Genomic DNA, 23,935 nt, shown 5'->3' on the forward strand with positions numbered 1-23,935 from the left:
TATATTCTTAATTTCAGAAGAATATCATCTAAAATCTTGAAGAAGATTTTTTAAGTATAAAATCTTCTACTTACAAGAATATAATTTTTTCGGTGCACATGTAAATCATTGTTTTTATTCCATCACCCACCACCCTGGACTCAAGGCTCATTGATTTTACTTTCTTATTTATTTATTTTACTGAGCTACTTACAACCTTTTATTAAAAACTTCATTGCAAAAAAGACCTCAGCCAGAAGTCGAACCTCCCGCATTCCGTGCAGGAGCCTTCCCGATTCGGCTACCGAGGCACCGAAAAAAAAATCTTTTCTTCTCGTTAGATATATTAACGTCATTATGTGTTTACTTCCATGTGTTCCAGGTCTCAATCGTGTTACGATTCTAGTAGCGGTGGAGAATCCGATAGCGAATATTTTAGCCGATGCAATAAAGAACAAAGTCAAGTGCAAAATCGAGCGCAAAATCAAGTGCAAGATCAAATACCCTCTACCGCGTCTAATCAAGGAAAACACATAAACAAAGGAAGATGGACCAAAGAAGAAGTAAGACTGTGTTAAAATAATTAAATCGTACTTATGCGATAAAGTGTCGTTCTTCATGGCATTCGCGCGATAAAGAATAATATTTTCTTAACATCGTGTAGATTTTATTTTTATTAAATTCCTTCTCGCAAATTTAATTTTTAATTTCCTATAAACTTCTATTTTTTATGTAAATTGTTTATGCCTTCAAGAATTTCCTAGCGAAAGATTTTGAATTCAAATCGGTTCCGGTAGTTTCACTATTATACTCGGACAGGGATGCGTATAAGTTGTGTAGTTACTATATATGTATATATATGTATACACACACACACACATATATATATATATATATATCCGTTCTACGTACTAAGTTGAGGGGGGAACAATGAAAGCGCGGATCCCTAAAAAAATGTCCACCCCTCGTATTTTCTGCAACGAGTTGCGTCAGAGCCAAGCCGCCTCGGGAGGCAGATGCCTCGGTTAAACCCTCATAGGGTGCACCGCGCGGCTTCACGTGAGAAAGCGCTCACGAAGATCGGATCGCGATCCGTACATAGTAATATAGTACATGTCGCGTTTCCGTTCTTTATCTCCGTGCATTTAATATACGTAATATCGCAATCTAAAGCGATCTCATTGCTCTTCTACCTTCTTACAGGACGCTTTGTTGAAGCAATTAGTAAGCACCGCGGAGCAGCTCGGTACCGGTCCACGATGGGATGTTATAGCCAGTCATTTTCCAGATCGAAGCGATGTTCAGTGCCAGCAGAGATGGGCGAAGGTCGTGAACCCGGAGTTAGTCAAAGGCCCATGGACAAAGGAGGTGGGTAAAACACCGCGCACCGGCAAAGAGTTTCTTTTTTTTTTTTATTTTTGTTAAAATTTCCAATAATTCTGTACTTAACACGCGTCGTACGTTTGTATATTTTATAGTTTTATGCGGCATACAATTGCGCATAATTACAATCACACACACACACACACAGTGGAAGAAAAATAAAGAAATTAAGCGTGTTTTTTTATATTTCGAAGTTCAACATTTGTCTTTATCGCGACGATCAAATGTTTCTATCGGTAAATAGAGTAGCAGAATGATCACAAATTGTAAGAGATTTGATATCCGAATTCCGCTGGGTGGTGTATTATCGTCGTACAGCACTGCGCGTACCGCCTACACGGCGAACCGCGTGCACACACTAAGGATCTCGGCGTTTGCCGCCGCCGCTCTCTCTCTCTAGTGGAGTATGCAATAAGAAAAAGCTCGGGGAACCATGGTGATTCTGCGTCGCCGTGCCAATGCACTTGGCAACAGCCAAGGGCAAGTAACGCGGCTCCGCAAATCGAGTGCGCATACGTGCTATTATGGCGTTTCTCGTTGGTGTTTTTCTCCTTGCTTCCTTGCGCCTTTTCTATACCGTCTGAAAATATGACCCTTCTTGCAATAAAAATTATTTATATTGTAAGATAGAAGAGGAGTGTAGCAAGCTTCAAAAATTTTTTAAAAAACAAAAAGTACAATGGCCATTTGAAGCAAAAACACTGACGATAATGTGTGTATGATAGAAACGTTACTTTATTCAAGCAGGTAACATCGTCACTCCCTACGTATAATCCCGTAACTCCAAAACGCAAATTTTAGAGGAGAGCAATTTAAAAGTTTGAAGCTTCATATAGTTTCCCTAGTTAAGGGATCTTTCGGTTTTAAATTTTTACCTTACTTATGAATATTTTTTTTTAATACTTGGTGACCACAAAGAACATGACTTTCTGAGTGTCACTATGCAATAAACTGAAAATCCCATATGTGACACTTATGTAATTATACGTAGGGAGTGACGACATAATGTAGAACGTTTTCGACCTTAGATTAGGCCTTTGTCAATATATGAATATGAAATTCTTGAATTGAAAACTTTAAAAAGTCACATGATTACATTCGTCACTCCCTACGTATAATCCCGTAACTCCAAAACGCAAATTTTAGAGGAGAGCAGTTTAAAGTAGTATAAAGCTTCATATGTTTCCCTATAGTTAGGGATCTTTCGGTTTCAAATTTGTACCTTATTTATGAATATTTTTTTTTAATATTTGGTGACCACAAAGAACATGACTTTCTGAGTGTCACTATGCAATAAACTGAAAATCCCATATGTGACACTTATGGTAATTATACGTAGGGAGTGACGACATGTCAATTATCAAAGTAACAGTTACTTTGATAATTGTATTTTGTAATCATGTGACTTGTTAAAGTTTTCAATTCAAGAACTTCATATTCACACATATATTGATAAAGACCTAATCTAAGGTCGAAAACGTTCTACATTATGTTACCTGCTTGAATAAAGTAACGTTTCTGTCATACACACATTATCATCAGTGTTTTTGCTTCAAATGGCCATTATACTTTTTATATTGTAAGACTTATTCGAAATGCATAAGAGAAAGATTAATTTGTTTCATTACAAACATGTGTAGAAAATTGGATAAATATGATATGTTAAAAGACGCGCGTTTCGACACTAAGTACATATCGGATTGTATATTTTTCAATAAAGCTGAATTATTGACCGAGTCACATCAAAAGAGCACATCAAAAGAATACACATTATACTTGAATATCATTAAAAAATGCAAAAAAAAAAAAAAAATAACCCATAATGAGATGGAGAATTAGTTTGATCTAATTAAGAACAATACATGTTTCGGTTACTGTTGATTTCCAAAGTATCGTTATTACGAAATTTGTTATTAAGAAATATAATAATGTTTTTATTTTCACGAACGTTACAGGAAGATGAAAAAGTGGTTGAACTTGTGGAGAGATACGGCCCGAAAAAATGGACTTTAATCGCGCGACATCTTAAGGGTCGTATCGGTAAACAGTGCCGAGAGCGATGGCACAATCACTTGAATCCAGAAATAAAGAAGACCGCGTGGACAGAGGCGGAAGATAAAATAATCGTCGAGGCTCATCGTAGGGTTGGCAATCAATGGGCAAAAATTGCTAAACTTTTACCGGGCAGGACTGACAATGCAATAAAAAATCATTGGAATAGCACGATGAGAAGGAAGTACGAAGGTGAGGAAGGAAGAGTTGTGGTCAAAGGTAAGCGTTTCCGCGTTATATACAGCGTTATATAAATAACAGTATATGTCATAAAAAAAAAAAAAAAAATACGACATAATCTCCTCACAAATCCTATGTATATAAATTCTACGTAATTGTGTTTTCACTAGGAATATTTGAACAAATTTGATGGAACTTGAAGTAACAAAATTTGCAGGTAGAGGTAAGAAGAGAAACGCGGAAAGTGCTTCTCTTCTTCTGGAAGACAGTCAGAGTCAGCCGAAACCCGCCTTGACTAGCTCGACGGAGGTCAGCACCTCGCAAACCTTCGACATAAATCAGGTTGATTGGGTCAGAGCTTGGGAACATCAGCAGACTTCAACAAATTATCAGAACGCTCAGATAAATAAGCAGCGTACTCATGGCGGTGAAAAACGTGTGCAATCTCCGTCAAAAAGAGGATTGTCTCGAACGAAAACCGAGACAATTTCGTTTCCTAAGTACATAATCGTTTCTAAAATGAATTATTACGTAATTATTATTTTTTTGTTTTTAGCAAAACAAATTTCTAACTTTTATATTTTTATTACACGCAAGATATTACAATCTGCAGCAAATGCAGAACGAAACTGTCGGTTCGAAAAGCTCGGAAATCAAATTGATGCCGATGCCCGATTTAGAGGAAATGTCCGAGGATCAGTTGGAGAAGGAAAAGAGCAGCCCGCCTCCTATATTACGAAGACGTAAAACCATGTATTTGCACAGGACAAACATCTCCAACGATAGCGGGAATCATTCGGATTACCTCATAATCGGTCAGCACTCGCAAACGGAAAATATCACTCCCTCAACTCCCATTAAGCAACTTCCGTTCAGCCCGTCGCAGTTTTTCAATAATTTGAGTCCGGAAACGTCCTGGGTGCATGCGAGTACTCCCAAAGCAAGTAGTCCGGGTCCGCTCACGACTCCGCAACCTACCGGGTTTCGACGAAATCAACACGGTACGTGTGAAGATTTCAACGAAAGATTATCTCCCGTATATTACAGAAAATTCTCTTTGAAAGAATTTGCTTTAAGATCAAACTACTGCTTGCAGACGGTAATTCGCCAAGAACGCCAACGCCCTTTAAAAACGCTCTTGCTGAGTTTGAGCGGCGGAGTGGCGCCGCTCAATTACCCGCAACGCCTAGTCGTTTGGACGCGTTGAACGAGATAATCAAGCAAGAGACCGATCGTGAAAGTCTTGCCGGTACAAGCTCGAATACGATCTTCCAGGATTCTGGTTACGGCACCGTACGAAGAAGAGGCAAAGAGAATAGCGCGCCCGGAGGAAAGCGAGCGCGTAAAGCTCTCTGTCAGTCTTGGGCTCAGTCAAGTCAGGACAACTCCGATATAAGTTTTCTTGTAGAGACGCCGGTACAGATCGATATAGATTCAACTAACTAATGTATTGTTCGAATAAGTTTTTTTTACGAACAATGTAATGAAACATTTGTTTTTACAGAGTAAAAGTTTGGACACTTCTGCTCTATTCTCACCAGCAACTATGGCTCTAGACGATAATTTTTTAACGGCAGGAACCAGTCCCGCTAAGGTAGAACAAAGTCACAAACAAAACCAAAGCCAGCAATCCTGGTATTATTCCCGTACCAATCGTCCTTAGACACGCTAGCCGGCCTTCTAACTTTCTTCTCAAAGCTGTCTTTGTGCTTCTATTTTTCTAAGTTCTTGCCTCATGTATTCTTTGTCTCATTGTTCATGCATATTGCTGCTTCGTATTCTAATTTCTTTTGTTTAGTTTGATTCAAGGCGAAAAAATATCGATAATTTCGTAAATTATATCTCTTCATGGCTGTTCATGAATCCCCTCTTTCTGTTGTCTCTAATATCATCCAATCCAAAGATTATCGTTCTTGTTACTTTTAGATATGGCATATAACAATTAACATATATTAATTATTCGCTCGACACATTATTTATATTAATTTATTCCCAGTGATATGTTTCTGGTTCTGTTAATTATTTATATGTACATTAATTAGTATTAATTGTATTATTTGCGAAAAAAAAAAAAACTATTTATCTTTAATAATTTACGTTTTATGAAATGCGAAAGAAAGAGAACGTTGTTTAATGAGAATTTTATGTTGCTCGATTTGGATCGTAGAGAAGAAAAGTACTTCACTTATTTTATATATATATATATATATATATATATATNTTTTNTANANATATATATATNTNTATNNNACANATATATATATATATTTTTACGTATATATACTTTATATATTATTTATCTTTCGATTTTATATAATTCGATCATTTCTCTTTCTTTGAGAAAAATAAATTATTATGATTTAGTGTACATATTAATCGGTGCATAACCGAAATTGTTTCGTTTTTGTTTGCTTCGCTCTTATTAATTCTGTCAAGAATAAGCTTGCATTGTAATATTAACGAATCAATGATTATCGCGTTACTTAGCGTTGTTTGTAGATTGTACGGATGCCATTAATCGCGTATTCACAAAACAATTTTGAGCCTATTTCGCCATTTTAACCCTTTTGCTGTGTATGAATGTACACACACACACACAAATATATATTCTTAGTTGACTCACACAAATTGATTTTTGCAACATTCATATAAGATTTATTCATCTTGTGTGTATATATTACACACACATACACAGAAGAGAGAGAGAGAGAGAGAGAGAGAGAGAGAGAGAGAGAGAGAGAGAGAGAGAGAGAGAGCGCTTGTACATAGATTTTGCATGCAAAATCAACTTATTAATTAGCATTGCTCAATAATGAAGCTAGTTTCTCGCAAAACAACAAGACAACAATTATGTATAAAATAAAAGCAATGCTACAGTAAAAGGGTTAAATTATATTAACATTCTTATATAATTTCTTTAGAGTAAATTTATAAATGTAGGCCTGCACGAAAGCATGTTTTTTTTTTCTTTTTTTTTAATTTATATTTATATTAATATTTATACAGCATCGCATATTTATATATTATTTATATGTGTGCCTCATATTAACATAAATACTAATATGTATAAATATTAATATGTATAAATATACAGGGTGTCCAACAATTGGTGTAACATCTCTCGCAGGCAAATAGAAGGATTGAAGCTGAGTCGAAAAGACCTATATCATTCTGCGAAATTCTTAACAGTTACCGAGATCTTAATTAACAAGAATCCGCGAATAAGCATGCTTGTCTGTCTTACGCGCGTAAGACAGAGCCCGATGCTCGCTTGTTCGCGAATCTTTGTTAATAAGATCTCTCGGTAACTGTTGCGAATCTCGCAAAAATAGGGTAGGACTTTTCGACTCAGTCTTAATCTTTTTACCTGTACTACGAGAGATGTTACATCAATTGTCGTTGACATCTTGCATATATGTTAATATATTATATTTTTGTTTTTTTTTTTGTAACAATATACGTTGAATTGTATCGCATGTTAATCGCATATACACTAACTGCAAACCATCTTCCTTATACAGGCCTGGTCTAGCGTACCAAAGTATCCTCACAACCTTTCCTCAAATCAACAATCCAAAGATATTTATGCGGAGTACCCGGTCGGAAACGGCGCGTATCTAAAATGTAAAGGCCTAGTCATTCCACACAAATTGTGGATAGTATTTCTTTTTTGTCCCGACCCCTCTTTTTCTCTCTTTTCCCCCCTCTCTTTCTCTCATTGTTTTTCCTTCTTCTTGGCGTCATTGTTGATACACGCAAGTGGGAACGCAAGTGTGTCGTTCGGATGAAAGTGTTGTAAATCTACCAAAGTTTCGAACAATTCTGCATTGCGTTTATTTCGTTTTATAACTGATTGCTTTTCTCCACTTTTACGTAATTCCCTCGAACATAATTCTTTTTTTTTTTTTTTTTCGTACAAAGTAAAATCTCTATTTTCTATTTTCTAAGAATTATTTCTTTTGTTTGCCGGCTGTAGCTAGTGTGTCTATCCTTTCCAGACTCCTCACGACTTTATGTTCGTACAACGGAAGCCTAATGCCAAGAGGGCGATCACGTTCGACGCTCCGTTAGACAGTCCCTGTATCATCAGCCCTCTACCTCTCAGGCCGGTAAAACGCGCTAAGGTAAGGTTTCTTTTGATCTGATTAATCTTTCGCGCGCATATCGTTTTTATATATATCATACAGCTACTGTATATTAGATAATTAGTAGTAAAAAAAAATAAAGTGACGAAAAAAAAATACATTTAAATCTTATTTAATTCCAAGAGATACCCTTACGAAAAAGAACTACTGGCAGTAATATATTGCGACAGTGATACGAAAAAATTACTGGCATTCTGTGTAATTGCCAGTAATATTCTCAGTGATTTCTGTAATACCTAATAATATTCTTATGTGATTGTCAGTAATATTTATATTACTGACTTTATTTATATGTAATCGGCAGTAATTCTTTTTCGTAAGGGTATTTTTTTCTCGATATTGTTCGCACGAAAAACTTATTTTATTTTAACGCAAGGCTGTGTCCAGTTAAGCAAGAGGAACGAATACAGGAATTGTAATGCAGAAATAGCAGGAATTGAAAGAAGTCGAGAAAGTGCAAAAGAAAAAAATGAGAAGGTGTCTCCCCTATTTGTTGCGGAGCATGCGCAGTAGCAGACAGTTGTCTGCACTTTCTCGACTTCTTTCAATTCATGCTATTCCTGCATTTCAATTCCTGTATTTCCTGCATTTGTTCGTTCCCTCTTGCTTAACTGGACACAGCCCAAGTTGTAAAGAATTTTAAGCGTGCATGTTCTCTTGTTCTTGTTATAATTTAAGACAGCTGCAAAATGAGCGCCGAAAAATCTGTTTAAAAAAATTCTTTCTGTTTGCAGTTAAAATTAGAAGCGCAATGGACAACGGTGGCGTGTGGTCGCACGCGTGATCAGCTCGAAATGACTCGCGCCGCCCGACGTTTTCTGAACAATCACGGGTTCCTGCCGTTGCGTCCGCGGTCTCTGAATTTCTGAAACAGACAAAAGAGAATAGAAAACAAACTTGCGCTCGGTCGCACTTTGTGGTACAAAAAAAAAAAAAAAAGCATATTGCTAAAACTAGTCGTAGGTGAAAATGGAGAGAACGCTTCCGTTTAAGGAATGCGCGGCCGCTTATTGGAATTTTTGACGCGTTTATACGAAACTCGAGGCGAATTAACTTCGCCAAATTCGATCGATTGATCTCGATGCGCGGTACTAAGATTAATTCTGCAGCGCATGAATTCTCTTCACATAATAACGAAAAATTAATGATGTAAATATCTCGAATTTTTTTGGGATAAATTACTGAAGATTGTTTTTTTTTTGTTACTAATAAAATGATGTATAAAGAATATAATAGAGAAATATAATATAAAAAATGTATATAAAAAACAAATAGATTAGTATCTTTTCTAAAAAAAAAAAAAAAAAAAAAAAAAAAAACAGCTGTGCACTGCAGGATTAAAGGAAGTTTTTGGTCGTATGTTTCAAAATTACATATCGTTGTAAATATCGCTGGTTTAAGTTCTGGGCGCATCGAGTGCAATTTATTGAATTCGTTATACATGACAAAACACGAAAACCACAATGCAACCGAATTTCCATTCCTCAGGGGTTACACGCTTGAGGTTGTTACAATTTACGTTTATACATATTTTTTTTATTATATATATTTTATATGTATAGCCCGTGGCAACGAGTCAGAAGCTTTGCAAAAACTTCTGAATTTATTGTCGCGCGCTGCGCATATATGTGTATATATATATATATTTATAAAGACAGTTTCTCGCACCGTTTTCACCGGGATATTAAAGATACGCGAAAATGAGTTTTTCTCATTCGTATACTGGGTGATAAAGACTGAGATACACATTGTTTACTGATTTCATTCTCGCGCTTATTCAAATTCTGTTTCGCAAAAGCGATATTATTGTTTGAGAAAGAACGGGAATGTCCGCAACGCATGTCTACAAACAATGGCTTGCTACGTATATTGCTTAGTAATTTATTATTCAGTAATTTTTTGAGAGATTTATAACAGATAAAAATATCGAGATCATTCTTGTATGGAATAAAATTCTATACCGCTTCTTCAATATCTCATCATGATATTTGGTTACACCACGCACACACGTGTGCATATTCATAAGCAAGTATCCGTTTCTCGTTTCATCCTCTCTTCGCATGAGAAAAACTTAAAATTTATAGTTGGTTTATTTGATTACAATACGGTAGCATATTATACATATAATATAAAACAGAAGCATTATATTGCGAGTTATGTACAAAGCTCCTTTGTATAACTGGTATTTAATTTACAAGTGAATAATAAAATCGTGATGACAAATCACACAACACGGAATTTACGTATATCGTTCAGTTTCTACGTTTATTTTTATTTAACTAATATATGTAAAAATATGTAAAGAAACTAAAACGTGTTGGAAAAAGACACCGTTTGATCTAACAATTTATTAAAAATACAATTATTCACTAAAAAAAATCGATACAATTTGTCTGATTTTTAATTGGAGTGCCATGATGGGGAATGATAAAGTCGCCAGATAACATCGTCACTCCCTACGTATAATCCCGTAACTCCAAAACGCAAATTTTAGAGGAGAGCAGTTTAAAAGTTTGAAGCTTCATATAGTTTCCCTAGTTATGGGATCTTTCGGTTTTAAATTTTTACCTTACTTATGAATATTTTTTTTTTAATACTTGGTGACCACAAAGAACATGACTTTCTGAGTGTCACTATGCAATAAACTGAAAATCCCATATGTGACACTTATGTAATTATACGTAGGGAGTGACGACATATGATCTAGTTTTTTTTTTTTTTTTTTTTCATAATAAATCTAAAACAATATTACATCTAAAATCATCACTCGCAATCTCAACTTTTTAAATCCGAATTCTAAAAGAAATCCGCTGGAGATGTTTTTTTAGCTAGTCGTTTATTATAAAATACAATTGGTGGCAGCTGCTACTATATTTTCGGTAACTAAAAAATATTCCGCACTAAATGCGATAGAAGATAGCAAACTTTTTCGACTGACAATCGCGATTAATGAATACCTATCTAACATTTGTATAGATAGCATCGCTCTAAAACATTTTATGTATATTAGATTATATATATATTTTATATATTAGATTTTATGTATTGATATAGTTGACTATATCTATTAATTGCTAGAAAAATTGCCTATTGGGAAAAAATAAAGAGTTCGTATTGCACAAGAAATCACTGATATACGTGTAACAACACACGCGATACTGTACCATTCATGAAAATTATAAATTTTTTCGCATTATTCGCTATGTTTATACATTGTTGAATCAATATGTGTCATTCACGTGAGAATTTGTGCTCCTATGTAGTGGTGTTTGCACACCTACGAGGAAACATTACGCAAGCGCGAAAAATTACATATTTATTCTCAACTAGAAATATCCATAACTAAGCGAGATTTTTTTCCGAAACAACCACAGACATGGTTAAATTTTTCAAACAATTTAAAGAGACGTACCCATTTAGAAAGATTAAAAAAAAAAAAACTGATTTTGCGCACTGCGCATTTTGAAAACGTTTAACAGTTTTTAAAATAAGAATTACTGGAATTTTTATCTCTTCAAATTGCTGTCAAAGGTAATTTTTATTAATTCCAAAACTTATCCAGAAAATGAGTTGTTTTTCATGAAAATGAAGTGGAAACGTTCAGAAAAAGTAAGTTACAATTAACTTACGTTTCTATATTGAGAGGCTGTTTATGTGAAAAATGCAAATTAAATTTTTAATTATTTAAAGTGCATCATAAGTATGCATCTTGAAATACGACACAGAGATTTTATATATAAATGTGTGTGATTGCTTTTCATTGCCAATAACATAATTTTGGCATTTATGAAAAGATCGTGTTTTTCTCAACAATATTGAATATCTTGAAGATGGTTTTTTTTTTTTTTAATTTGAACTGCGTTAATATCATATTTTACACCGACGTTTCGCGGACATTTCAGTTCACTTTACATTGTATCAGGTCTTGAAATCCACTAACACGGTCCAAATCCAAAAACCATCTTCAGGAATTCTTATTAACACATCGCAAAAGCATCAAATATCAAATATTGAATATCATAAAATGCAAACATTGATTTTAAAACATTGATTGTGTATGTGAGTATATATAAGTTTGCTCAAGATCAGATGACACTGTGCTATATGTCTAAACACACCATATAAAAGGTTTGTGATACTTCGTGTTATTCTCTCTTGTCTTTCCGAAACAATTATCAAACTTAATTTACCGGTTTTTAATTTGTTTTAGGCGCAATAATTAATAAACTACAAATAAATGTGCCAATAAATCTCATTTAACCGCAGAAAAAAATCCGAAAAAATTGTATACATAAATTATACGTATATAGGATATACAAGAATTTGAGCAACTTTTGACGTCCGAGTTCTTGTTTTTGCCGGAAGACAAATTTGAGGCACAAATGACGGTGAGTTTAATAAAGCCGCTGAGAAAATTCAAAGAAATGTAACAAGATAATAAAAGTATACGCGCGAGTAACCTTTCTTTGTTAAACAAACAAATATCTATATCTAATATATCTAAAATTTTATCAAAAAATATATTTAACAAAACTCAACAATAATTCCACATGTTAAAAAGTTTGACGGCGGAAATCATAGAATTAGCCTCTATTAAATTGTAAAATCAAAATATAAACAAATTTGGAATATGATAAGTATAGAGATAACAATGTCGGAATTATTAAAACTAAAATAACAACAGTAACAATGACCGAGCTACAGTCGAACCTCCCAAAACGTATATAGTCGGGACCGACGAGCTTTCCAAAACGTATAATTTTCCCTATTCCCTCACTCTTTACCTCACGCATGCGCAAAAAGACTTACTTGATATAAAATTCATTTCGCGCTAGCGCAGTTTTGGTTGCAATCATACTTAGTGGTGGAAAAAGCGATGATGGGGAAAATTATACGTTTTGAGAGTGGATTTGCATATGTTTTGGGAGGTTCGACTGTATATATATATATATTATGCAAATTGGATAGCGACATGTCACAGAAAAAGTGAGGGTTTTAATTACGTCATAGAAATATTTTGAAATAATTGGTCTAGCAAGTTTCAACAAAACGAAAGAAAAACATATAATATATTTCATATCGCTAATTTTCTTTCGTTTTGATAAAATCAACGTATTGTAAGTAGGAAAGCATGCCTCTCTTTTTATACGTCTTATAGATCAAAATGTTTCAGCGTAAACATATCGCACGCAAAATTGAATATCCACGAGATATTCTCGTGCCGATCATTTCATCAACCGTTGTCTTTAATCATGATTTGACACAAACAGAACAAAACAAATTTCTGTTATAAAACTACAAATATCTCTTTCGCGCTAATGAAATGACCTACACATCGAAGTTACATTACTGTGTGTCACAAAGTATTATACTAAGACAATTATTTATGAATTAAGCTTCGTTTGAACGACAAAGCTGGTTAATGTTCACGTACTTGCACAATCGATTAAATAATGTTCGATCGAAAAGTACGATAAAGACAACAGAAATGTAATTTGCTACAAGATCATAAAGATATTCTAAAATACTCTCTCATATCACCGCTAATAGGCTGCACTTCTTACACAATTGATAGACACTTTCAGATAATACTCCCAAAGTCCGATTTTACGACTGTTCGTCTTCTCCTGTCCTACTACTCCCAGCTCTTTCGTATAAAGGATCCGCATCTGTACAAGTTATTGGAAATTTATTAAAAATCTTGAAAAGTTAGACCAAGGAAATCAAATCAACGACCGATTATCGCACCTGGCAGAGGAGAGCCTTTTATTCTACAAGTGTTGTAGCTACCGCACTTTAAGCATTTCAATCCGACAATGTGAAACTTTACCGTAGATTCCTGAAATAAGAAATATTCTTGGACGTTTCTTCCAATTTTTATTTTTTCACATGTAGCAATGTTCATGTGAAATATGTTAAACATACATATGAAAAGAAATAAATTCTGACCTTATGACAGTCTTTACACAAGATTTCGGCCTTGAAGTCCTTGTATTCCTCAGGCATTGGCGTTAACGACACTTCTGCATCCAAGTATTTCCACAAATCTGTCATGTCCAGCAGCGACACTTGACACGTCGGGCATGCATAATGTCCGGAATGTAACAATTCTTCGAAACACGTGCGATGAAGCAAATGTCCGCAATCAGGTATGTGACAAGGTATGCGACTCGTGTGGATATCTTCGAGGCACACAGGGCAATTGGAATGTGAGACATTTTCTATACACTGTAAAATAAACATTTATTCAATATTTTATATAGTGAGTAAGTTAGTTTTTTATGTGTTTTATAATGTTATATATTCTTACCTTATGTCCATTTTTTAGTTGAACTGGCAAACACATGTTGCATTTGGCACAGTGAAAAAATCTGTCACGACCACCAACTCGACATATCCCACAGCCATCGCAGTGATATTGATTTTTGTCCTCGTCATCGAAAAGATTGCATTCTAAACATGTGTATTTACCGAATTGGCAATGGCAGTTTTGACAAGTGGCCTGAACAGGTTGACGAGTATCACAGCAAACGCATATCAGTTCTGTGATTTCTTTTCTATTAACTGTATGTGTCTCCTGTTCATCATGACAAAATCGGCATGTGTATACTTTGTTGCAGCAGGGAGTCTACAGTAAAAATAAAAAAAAACAAAAACATTAAATGTTATTATTGAGAAAATTATTCAATCAATGAACAAAGCACAGCATTTTCCTTTTCTTATCTAATAGACAAGTATTTACATTCTTAATTATGTTGTGTATATAATGTCCTAATTATATTATATATATTACGTCTTTATTGTTTGTGATTCTAAAATTTTAATTAACAAATATATATATATCACAATAAATGTGATATATTTCTATACATTTTATTGCACATGAGGTCAGCAACAATAAATAAATTAAATTACTTGTCAAAGATCCTAAGCTTACACAGAAGACTTCTATCTTTAAACTTACCACAAACTTGGATTTTCGCTTATAATGTTCGCAGCCGTAATTATCTTCCTGAGGAGTAAGCGATTCTTCTTCATCATTTGGATCGACAAGCGGACACTCGTCGTCGTCCTTTTGCAAGCTTTTGCAGACTTTTGCAGGCATCATTACATCGAATCTGATTTTGCCGATTAATACTGTTGACAATGCATCTCAAGTTTTTAAAACTATACGTTGTCGTTGTCGTTGTCGTTGTCGTTGTCGTTGTCGTCGTCCTTGTCGTCGTCGTCGTCGTCGTCGTCGTGAAATAGACTAGTGTCTTCGAACACGATTTTCTTCTATGCGTTGAAAGTCACTCGTTCAATGAATACCTTAATTACATCGAAATTGGTTCCGCGAGTTTACTTGGAGTTTACTTAAGAGAAATATTAAAGAAATTACAGAAGAAAGAAATTCAATTTACCTCATAAAGTTCGCGTCAAGAAAGTATTTGCGATCGTCACCGATCGCGACTATACGCATTGCAAATGACTGTTCGCAAGTCGCAAATTTTGCGATATTTCCCCACACAAAGTAGTCACCAGGGTTTCTAACCGTGACTGTACACAACAAATGTCCCCACGTTTCCTTAGGCTGCGTTTGAGGAGTTTATCAGCGTTATTCATGGGTTACGTTCCAAAATCCTACCTTGATTACCAAAAACTATATAGTACACGTGACGTAAAATATAGCATTTTAGTAACCAAGGTAGGATTTTGGAACGTAACCATGGGCGCTATTGCGCCAAAGGGCAATTCTACAATAAAGCCCGTTCTACATTGATCGCAAGCGCAAACGCAAGGTGTAGATCTCGTAGAATTGATCAATCACGCTGGTCGATTGGCTGATTTGATCAATACGATTAGTCAATTCTACCAGACTTGTTCCTTGCGTTTGCGCTTGCGATCAATGTAGAACAGGCTTAAGATATTAGATAAATCAGAAGTCAGAAGCAAGAAATTGACTAATCACAATAGATTATTCTTTTGTAATTTAAATGTGATTGGTCAATTTCTTGCTTCTGACTTCTGAGGGCGATGTCCCATTGAGCGGAAATCTATAGCGGAACGGAATGTGCGGAACCAGCTCGACCAATCGTAACCACAGAAAAAGCGAAGGAAAGAAAACGGAATGGCTATGATTGGTCGAGCTGGTTCCGCACATACCGTTCCGCTATATATTTCCGCTCAATGGGACATCGCCCTGATTTATTACTAATATCTCATTGTAGAAGGCCCTTAATTCTATATCTTCATACAAAGAGAAACTTGAGACATTTTGACTTCGAAGGTTGACTACGGAGGTAGTACCCTATACATACTCCTCCCTGATATTGATATTGGAATACTCTGTGACTAAGCCTTAAAGAAAACACTTGATTTCGTTAAAAGAATTGCAAGTCTAATAGGACAAGAGTCCTCTGGCAATATATTTCTAAAAAAAAAAAAAAAAAAAAAACACGCGCGCAAATATCCCTTTAAGCTTTACCAATCTCTTGCTTTTACCACTCCTGTTTTTACTCCTTCCCCTTTCTCTTACCATGCACAAGACAAATATCCCTACACTGGACATGACCACTCGCCTTCACAGTTTATCTTTCCCTATACGGAAAAGACTGTTCAGCAAAAGTGCTCCAAACCTAATATCAGTCAGAAGTTTCTAGAATGGCGTATGGACTAACTTAATTCGGTCCACTGAGCCAATTTTGCACCAAACCAAAACCATCTTGCAACTCTGTCTCTGGGGCGGAGCTCTCTCTTTCTGGCTGCATTCGGGGAGCACGCTATCAGCGCTGTTGCATTATTCTATCTTTATTGCTTACTAGATGTAAAACAAAGATAGAATAACGCAATAGTGTTGATAGCGTGCTCCCCGAATGCAGCCAGAAAGAGAGAGAGAGAGAGAAATAGAGGTGGGAATTGAAAAAACTTAATTCTCAAGAGTCGTTCCAAAAAGTAACAGTCTTATTACATATCTATAGGTACATAAATAAAATAAATCCACTTTGCCACAACAGAAAAAGTCCTGAACATCTCTAGTTATTAAAAAAACCAATTACAACGAGGGAGATTTTTAAAAATTTTCAGACCAGGATTGTTTCACATTTTTTGTATGCTCTCACACAAACCTTATGAGAGAAACTTTATAATAATATTTTCTATATTTAAAGAAGCACTATATTTATTGCGCTTGTGTAGCATGATTATTTGGTTTTAAAGGTTCATTTGTGTATTCCCACGCTATTCCACTGCGACCTAGTTCTGCCGGCTGTACAGGATCTTCTCCTAATCTTTGTTCAACACCTTTCCAAGATCTTTCTTGCAAATATTGAGCTCCAGCCTTACCAATTGCAATTGCACCTAATAAAATTAATTATATTCAATTTTGTTTGTAACTTCAGTATAAACTTCACATTTTTTGCTTAGTAAAAGATACTTTAAAATAGCTTTTAGTTTCCAGTGTTTTTAATTAGCTTTTTGGAAATGTTAATTTAAAGGATTATAAAACCTGAAGAACGAATTTCCAGAGCAGACATTTTATCTGTATACGAAGCATCATCTTCACAGTGTCTGATATTGCTAGTAATAAGAGAAACATCTGTATCTGTTGATGGTTTAAAATCGATGTAGTGAGAACCACCGGGTAATATCTGTCGGAAATCCATAAAATATTGCGGAGAAAACTCTCTTGCACTATTAAATGCTAATTCAACTTCGTACGGCGTAAGTATAGGTCTTAAGAAATCTCTTGAGTCAAATACTTCATGCTCTGGACAAGCTATGACAACAAAAATGTCAATCTGAAATAAGAATGAAATATTTAATAGATAATATTATCATTTTTATTAACATAAACATATTAATATACTTAAACAAAGTATAGATTTTGTTATATATATATATAACAAAATCTATACTATATATATAACAAATATATATAACATATATAAAATCTATATATATAACAAAATCTATATATATATATATGTAACAAAATCTATACTATATATATAACAAATATATATAACATATATAAAATCTATATATATAACAAAATCTATATATATATATATATATATATATATATATATATATCTATTTATATATATATATATATATATATATATATAAATTACAACAAACCTCTGGAAAATTTGCAAGTTTGGCAGGATTTATTTTTCCTACACTGAGAATATAAGATTTCTTATTTTTTTGTTTAAGAATTTTTTTCACCGTGTTTATAGACACCAAATATTCTTTAATGCTTAATGTAGCCGCTACAATTCCCACAACTTTAGCATCTTTCAATTTTTCGATTAAAAATCTTCGTCGTTTTAGCCAAGGAGTATTCAACGCTTCAAATTCATTAATAGTATTATTTGTGAAACAGTACCATTTCTTCACAGATATACCCATTGCTAACAATGAAAAAGTTTTTCCATCTCCCAAAAAGAATCCTTCATAATCTTGTATGTTATATCCATTTTCCAATGTGTAACTTCTGCCCAAAACAATTGGGACTGAGGTTGTTTTTGCATCAATATATTCCACATTTGACGTACAATTCAATTTAGATAAAACTAAATGTTTATATGTAGGTTTCAATAAATTATATATATGTTCTGTAATATAATGATGAAATAATTATTATATATACTCTATTACGTTTACAATTATAAGTTCTTGTTTTTTTTTTTTTTTTTTGAATTTTTAAATATTTACCAATATTATGTGCATATGCCACATCATAGAAGAATAAGATTTTCTTTGTATCATCTAAAAAAATTCGCTTAAACTCATCAATGAGTTTTGTCACGTCGAGTTGTTTATTTGGCAAAATATGAAGTACTGGTAAACGAACCGTAGGATTAAGACAAGCATGTCCAAAATGTATTAAACCATCTGCGTTAATATGTTGTGCAGCTATTTCGTCAACGCAACAACTACCACAGGTTGTATCTCCCAAAATGTATACTTTCTGTCCTATATTTTTTTCTATGCGTAAGGCAACGTCTACCGAATCTGATAACAAGCTGTCTGGAAACTGCAGACATACCTATATAAGAAGAAAATTACATAAATGCATAACCTAATTCTAAATAAAGATTTGTGAAAGTGATACAAAAAGAAAAAGAGAAAGAAGAAAGTTAAATCATTTTTTTAAAAAAATCGTTTACTTTGATATTTTAATATCAACAAATTAATATGATATATTAAGAATTTATCTTTTCAACCTGTTTTAATTCGTTTGCCTGAATCCACCGAACGCACTTTTCTACATCGTATAGATCATCTCGAACAGTCGTCAATTCATCGGCATTTTTTGTTGTTTCAATTGCTGATGAGATCATTAGGACGGATATTAAAAATTATTTATACAAACACGGAAACTGACTGTTTATATTGAAACTTCTGTGAAGTGGGTAACCTTCAGTTATCGTTGACAGTACTTAAAAATCTATAGTATACGTCACATAAGCCTATAGATTTTCAGTACTGAGTATAGTAATAACCGAACAAGGCCGACGATTGCGTTCTGTTATTCACTGTCAGCACTGAAGCCTCTTGCACAATGGACGGAATAGCGATAGCGATAGAAATAACAAAAGTTTTAAGCCCCTTGCACAATGGAAGAAATAGCGATAGCGATAGAAATAACACAGTTTTTAACACAGAATTTCAACTCGTCGGAAATTTTATCGCTATTACTTATTTCGATTTTCTGATCTGCATTGATACATGTGTATTTTTGTATGTTAGATTCCGCTGTTCCTACCTTTATTTTTAAATATAAACTCTTTAAAACTTTTGTTATTTTTATCGCTATCGCTATTCCGTCCATTGTGCAAGAGGCTTTAAAGAGTTTATATTTAAAAATAAAGGTAGGAACAGCGGAATCTAACATACAAAAATACACATGTATCAATGCAGATCAGAAAATCGAAATAAGTAATAGCGATAAAATTTCCGACGAGTTGGAATTCTGTGTTAAAAACTGTGTTATTTCTATTGCTATCGCTATTCCTTCCATTGTGCAAGGGGCTTGAAAATTTATAGTTCACGTGACATATATTATAGATTTCCAGTAGATTTACTACTGGTAGGCTGCGGTCCGTTTTATGCTTAAGCGCATATTTATCTATAGTATACGTGACATATACTATAGATAAATGCGCGATTAAGCACGAAACGGACCGCAGCCGTAGTGAATATCGGGTGCGTTCAGACAACTCAACGGTTGAGAGATCATCACTTATGATAGGACTATTCTTCAAAATCTGTTGCGGTTCCAAAAGTATGATCCAATCAGAAGTGATCATCTCTCAACCGTTGTGCAACTGTTGAGTTGTCTGAACTCATCCATCGGGAAGTTGTCACGGATGACAACTATGGCTGCGTTCCGAGTTACGCATATGTCTATACTATATGTCACGTGTACTATAGATAAATGGGCGCATATGCGTAACTCGGAACGCAGCCTATTTCATACGCGCGCGCTCGCGGAAAATAACATAACCTTAAAAAATTGGAAAGAAAATGAGCAAAGGAAAGAGTAATAAAAATACCACAAGTTGTAAACACAAAATGTTTTAGTTGATTGAGGGAAATATATTTCTATATATAAGAAAACTAAAATGAAAAGCGATATAGTCAAAATAGTTTTTTTTGTCATGCATACAAGTATTAAGCTATATAGGTGATAAAATGATTCCGTGTAATATCGTGAAATATACATATATATAATACTTCACGCGACTAGCAATATAGAAGTATATATATGGAAATATAGAACAGAATTATAAGGTGTATTAAAATAATTGCAATTGATAGATAGATAATATATATGTATGAAAAATGACCACTATGTGGCATCAACAAGTATTTGCACTTGATGCAAAGTACAACACATTGCGAGCTAACAAATTGTCTAGTCTGGGTGTGTGTAATATGTTCGGTTTGAATTATTTTAACAAAAAGATCACAATTTTTATTATTTATGATTTTTTATTTTTTTTTAGGTATGTTATACATTCGTCGAAGAAACCAGTTACTTCGGGAAAAACATTCCAGAGATCCAGAAATTGATGCACAGTACTTAAAACTGCGATCCGAATTGCTATCTTGGCGTTACGGAGAAAGGCAAGAACAAAGCAGTATGGGAAGTCACACAATCAGCGAAGAATTAGATAACAGAACGAAACATCATTTTATACAAAGAAAATCAACAGCAGAGAATTTTGCGTTTGCCGGTGTCCATCATGTTTTTGATCAACATAATGCAGCTGTAACAATGCTGAAATTTGCCAATGATGACAGATCTAAATTGTGTTGCGCATCATTAGATGGCACATTGTCTATATGTGAAGTCATTAGTACTCCTCCAAAAGTGGTTGCTCTGTTGGAAGGTCATCGTAATGGCGTGACCGCATTCGATTGGAGTATCAGCAATGATCTGATAGTTTCTTCTTCTTTGGATGCAACAATAAGGCTCTGGAAAATATCTGCGGATGTAGAACCAGTTTGTTTAAGAGTAGTAAACGACCAACAACGGGCAGAAGTTTTATGCTGTAATTTCATACCTGCAAACAACAATTTAATAATAGCTGGCAATTCTCAGGGATTGATTCAGATCTTAAATGTATCTACTGGTATATACACACGTAGTGGATTCTGCAAGATTGGTGGAAAGGTCAGATTTTTTTATTTGAAGAAAAAAAGTGATATAAGAAAATTTTCTGAATTATTATGCGAGTTGGTACATTTTCAGGTTCTTTCCATTGCATGCGAGGGCAGCGGTGGCTCAGTGATCTGGGCTGGCAATGACAGAGGTGTTATAATGTCTTTTCGAGTAGAACCTGGAATAGGACGACTAACAAAGCTGCAGAGATTACAGGAAACTGGTGGAATGATAACCAGTCTTACTTGGCGCTCATGGTTATCCAAGGATGCTCCTTGGCCAGCATTGTTAGTGAGCAGTGCGTGCAATGCTGTGCTATTGTATCGTGTTACAGACAGTCACGGATCTTTACGCTCCTGGAGAAAATATCCTATCAAACATAGATATTATACATTAAAATCTACTTTCTGTCCTCAAATGGGTGCATGTTTAATAGCCACCGGATCGGAAGACGGAGCTGTTCATCTGTTAGATTCTACAAGAGAGGGAAAGGCCTCAAGAATCAACCGATTACACGGTCATGCAACCCCAACGTTAGCTCTGTCTTTTAATTATGATGAATCTTTACTCGCATCCGCAGATCACGACGGACTAATTATTTTATGGCGTAATCATCAGCGCAATTTATAAAATATGTAAGAACAAACACGATGTACAAATGAGTGATTATTTAAAACATAAAACTACGAGATTTTAATATTTTTATACATATATGTCATAGTAAATGTACAGTAAAGTGCGCCACGTTCCACGCAAGAGAAAGTAATTTATTCTCCGACCGTCGTATGTGCGCGTCGTTCTCGTTTGGTCTCTCTGCTAGCGATTCAGCCACATCAGCCACAGTGACAAGACGAAATTCCGAGCGGAACACGAACGACCCTGATTTGCGAACTACGTATTTTTCGTACAAATGAGTAAAGTTCTTTTTGTGTTTCATCTGATTTTTACATAATTTTGCTCAATTAATTTTAAAGTGCTTTAAAGTTACTTTATTTATTTTAAAGTATTACCATGATATTTTTAATTAAAACGTTTGTTTTATAATAGTTTTAAAATGGAGCAGCGCTCTTCCGACGAGCTAACTTAGACCGAGAGAACAGATTGACTATTTTAATTATGCTCTAATGTTATCATTATTTTATAAATAAAAATGTTTAAAATAAAAAAATCTTAGTTTTTTCTTCAAAAACGCCAGCGTTTACGTTTTTTACGAACGTAAAAAACGCATTTTTCACATTGAAAAATTAAGGATTTAAATTTAATAAAAAAAATAAATGCAATAGCGTAATTTTTTAATGAAAGCTGCAAATTTTGTCTTCAATTTAAGCATTTTTTCAATTCGGTCAATTAAACGAAACACTACAATCCACTCGAGTGAAACTTCGTTTATATTAAATCATTATTTAAACAAATTTAATTTTTTCCAAAATGTTTTGATCGATATGTAAAGTAGAAGGTTTAAAAGATACTACATCAATTTTTTCAGAATATTTCTAACTTTTAACATATAGAAAAATGCAGTGAGACATAAACGACCCTAGTTCGCAGATAGATTGCGCCAACATGAATCATCAGCATAGATCTGGAGCCATTGGTGGAAACCGAAAGAGAACGGCGGCGCCGTAATAGAAGACGGTCGGAGAAATAAACTACTTTCTCTTACGCGGAACAATATGGCGCACTTTACTTACTAATTTGATGAAGTAAATGTATTCACAAGCAGTGAAATTTGAACTTTTACTAGAAAATGTATATAATTTTTCACACACTTGATTTAATAAAAGTATGTACAAACGAAAATGCATTAATTTAAATGGACACTTGCCAGCTGAAATATGCATATTTAATTTTATAACTTATAGAACACAAATAAAAATGCATTTTAACTTCCGCGCAATATTTTCGACCACTTTGATATTTTCTATATAGTCCCAAGTTTTGTTATTTTTGTTTATATAGGAACACACACACACACACGTACAAAAAGACGGGCAATGCCCATTTACTCGTATTCTCCTAAAGTGCGTGTATTCGCTTAAACATACACTTCTCAAGATTATCGAATAAACGCAAACAAGTATAATTAAGTTTTCATTTTTCCTCATAATATGTTAATAAATATATAAATTATAATTAATAATATATTAATAATATATATATAAAAACCATTAGACTTGTGATATATTATTGCTCTTTCTAATATAATGTAGCGTAACAAATGTATGCATTGTCTGGTAAAAATACATTTGCCAGGAATATCATTTGTAGATTTAAGTTAAATTTTGTTAAAAAAATTGTGTAAATGCATACTTGATGTGTACACATTTTACTAAATTTCGTGTTTTTATTGTAACACACGCACACGTTTAAAATGAAGAAATAAACTTTAAACGAAATATATATAGGCTTAGTAAAAGTCGATTGTAGGATGTTTGTGCGGATATAAGCATGTATATATGAATATATATATATACGTATTCACAAGTAAATTTTTACGAGTGAGTTTTTTGAATTGAGATGTCAATTCTTAAAATCATAT

General features: G+C 34.1%; 4 protein-coding genes across 9 annotated transcripts in view; 2 read left to right on the plus strand and 2 right to left on the minus strand.

Annotated features, from left to right (window-relative positions):
* Positions 1-8,973, plus strand: part of LOC109860540 (myb protein) — a 33,257-nt gene extending 24,284 nt beyond the window's left edge. For 2 of the 3 annotated variants that reach the window (XM_020439693.1, XM_020439690.1), the window contains exons 2-10: positions 362-542; positions 1,183-1,347; positions 3,318-3,633; positions 3,797-4,094; positions 4,192-4,595; positions 4,691-5,010; positions 5,099-5,188; positions 7,593-7,718; positions 8,474-8,973. In XM_020439693.1, coding sequence (XP_020295282.1) covers positions 362-542; positions 1,183-1,347; positions 3,318-3,633; positions 3,797-4,094; positions 4,192-4,595; positions 4,691-5,010; positions 5,099-5,188; positions 7,593-7,718; positions 8,474-8,608 — 2,035 coding nt within the window. In that variant the 3' untranslated portion in view covers positions 8,609-8,973. The remainder of the gene's footprint in view (positions 1-361; positions 543-1,182; positions 1,348-3,317; positions 3,634-3,796; positions 4,095-4,191; positions 4,596-4,690; positions 5,011-5,098; positions 5,189-7,592; positions 7,719-8,473) is intronic. The other variant, XM_020439692.1, reaches the window with a different exon arrangement.
* A 1,448-nt stretch (positions 8,974-10,421) lies between these two features.
* On the minus strand, positions 10,422-15,233 carry LOC109860547 (RING finger and CHY zinc finger domain-containing protein 1). Of its 3 annotated transcripts, none has more exons than XM_020439707.1 (6): positions 15,143-15,233; positions 14,704-15,050; positions 14,050-14,367; positions 13,689-13,967; positions 13,488-13,578; positions 10,422-13,408 (listed from the first exon to the last, which is right to left on the minus strand). In XM_020439707.1, the coding sequence occupies exons 2-6, from the start codon at positions 14,845-14,847 to the stop codon at positions 13,347-13,349; spliced, it is 894 nt and encodes a 297-aa protein (XP_020295296.1). In that variant the 5' UTR covers positions 14,848-15,050; positions 15,143-15,233; the 3' UTR covers positions 10,422-13,346. The 3 variants fall into 3 exon arrangements, with proteins under 3 accessions (XP_020295296.1, XP_020295298.1, XP_020295297.1); XM_020439709.1 differs by having other exon boundaries at positions 14,704-14,876; positions 15,143-15,213; XM_020439708.1 differs by having other exon boundaries at positions 14,704-15,199.
* A 1,427-nt stretch (positions 15,234-16,660) lies between these two features.
* LOC109860545 (diphthamide biosynthesis protein 2) lies at positions 16,661-19,290 on the minus strand. Its single transcript, XM_020439704.1, has 5 exons — positions 18,953-19,290; positions 18,441-18,774; positions 17,862-18,340; positions 17,227-17,518; positions 16,661-17,078 (listed from the first exon to the last, which is right to left on the minus strand). The coding sequence occupies exons 1-5, from the start codon at positions 19,067-19,069 to the stop codon at positions 16,900-16,902; spliced, it is 1,401 nt and encodes a 466-aa protein (XP_020295293.1). The 5' UTR covers positions 19,070-19,290; the 3' UTR covers positions 16,661-16,899.
* A 954-nt stretch (positions 19,291-20,244) lies between these two features.
* LOC109860548 (WD repeat-containing protein 13-like) lies at positions 20,245-23,872 on the plus strand. 2 transcript variants are annotated; one of them, XM_020439711.1, is made up of 4 exons: positions 20,245-20,655; positions 20,738-21,408; positions 21,487-22,031; positions 22,118-23,872. In XM_020439711.1, the coding sequence occupies exons 1-3, from the start codon at positions 20,574-20,576 to the stop codon at positions 22,024-22,026; spliced, it is 1,293 nt and encodes a 430-aa protein (XP_020295300.1). In that variant the 5' UTR covers positions 20,245-20,573; the 3' UTR covers positions 22,027-22,031; positions 22,118-23,872. The 2 variants fall into 2 exon arrangements, with proteins under 2 accessions (XP_020295300.1, XP_020295299.1); XM_020439710.1 differs by having other exon boundaries at positions 21,487-23,872.
* The last annotated feature ends 63 nt before the right edge of the window (positions 23,873-23,935 follow it).

Source organism: Pseudomyrmex gracilis, unplaced genomic scaffold (assembly GCF_002006095.1).
Source record: "Pseudomyrmex gracilis isolate BER0280 unplaced genomic scaffold, ASM200609v1 scaffold_407, whole genome shotgun sequence".
Classification (NCBI taxonomy): Eukaryota; Metazoa; Arthropoda; class Insecta; order Hymenoptera; family Formicidae; genus Pseudomyrmex; species Pseudomyrmex gracilis.

Bases quoted from the DNA above. Each gene is read 5' to 3' on its own strand.
- LOC109860548 (XM_020439710.1), top strand. From the start codon at position 20,574: ATGACCACTATGTGGCATCAACAAGTATTTGCACTTGATGCAAAGTAC. The intron at 20,656-20,737 runs GTGTGTGTAATA...ATTTTTTTTTAG, and splicing joins TAACAAATTGTCTAGTCTGG to GTATGTTATACATTCGTCGA. The intron at 21,409-21,486 runs GTCAGATTTTTT...GTACATTTTCAG, and splicing joins TCTGCAAGATTGGTGGAAAG to GTTCTTTCCATTGCATGCGA.
- LOC109860545 (XM_020439704.1), bottom strand. From the start codon at position 19,069: ATGATCTCATCAGCAATTGAAACAACAAAAAATGCCGATGAATTGACG. The intron at 18,341-18,440 runs GTAAATATTTAA...ATTATATTACAG, and splicing joins GGCATATGCACATAATATTG to AACATATATATAATTTATTG. The intron at 17,519-17,861 runs GTTTGTTGTAAT...TTCTTATTTCAG, and splicing joins AACTTGCAAATTTTCCAGAG to ATTGACATTTTTGTTGTCAT.
- LOC109860547 (XM_020439707.1), bottom strand. From the start codon at position 14,847: ATGATGCCTGCAAAAGTCTGCAAAAGCTTGCAAAAGGACGACGACGAG. The intron at 13,968-14,049 runs GTAAGAATATAT...TTTATTTTACAG, and splicing joins AACTAAAAAATGGACATAAG to TGTATAGAAAATGTCTCACA. The intron at 13,579-13,688 runs GTCAGAATTTAT...TTCTTATTTCAG, and splicing joins TGTGTAAAGACTGTCATAAG to GAATCTACGGTAAAGTTTCA.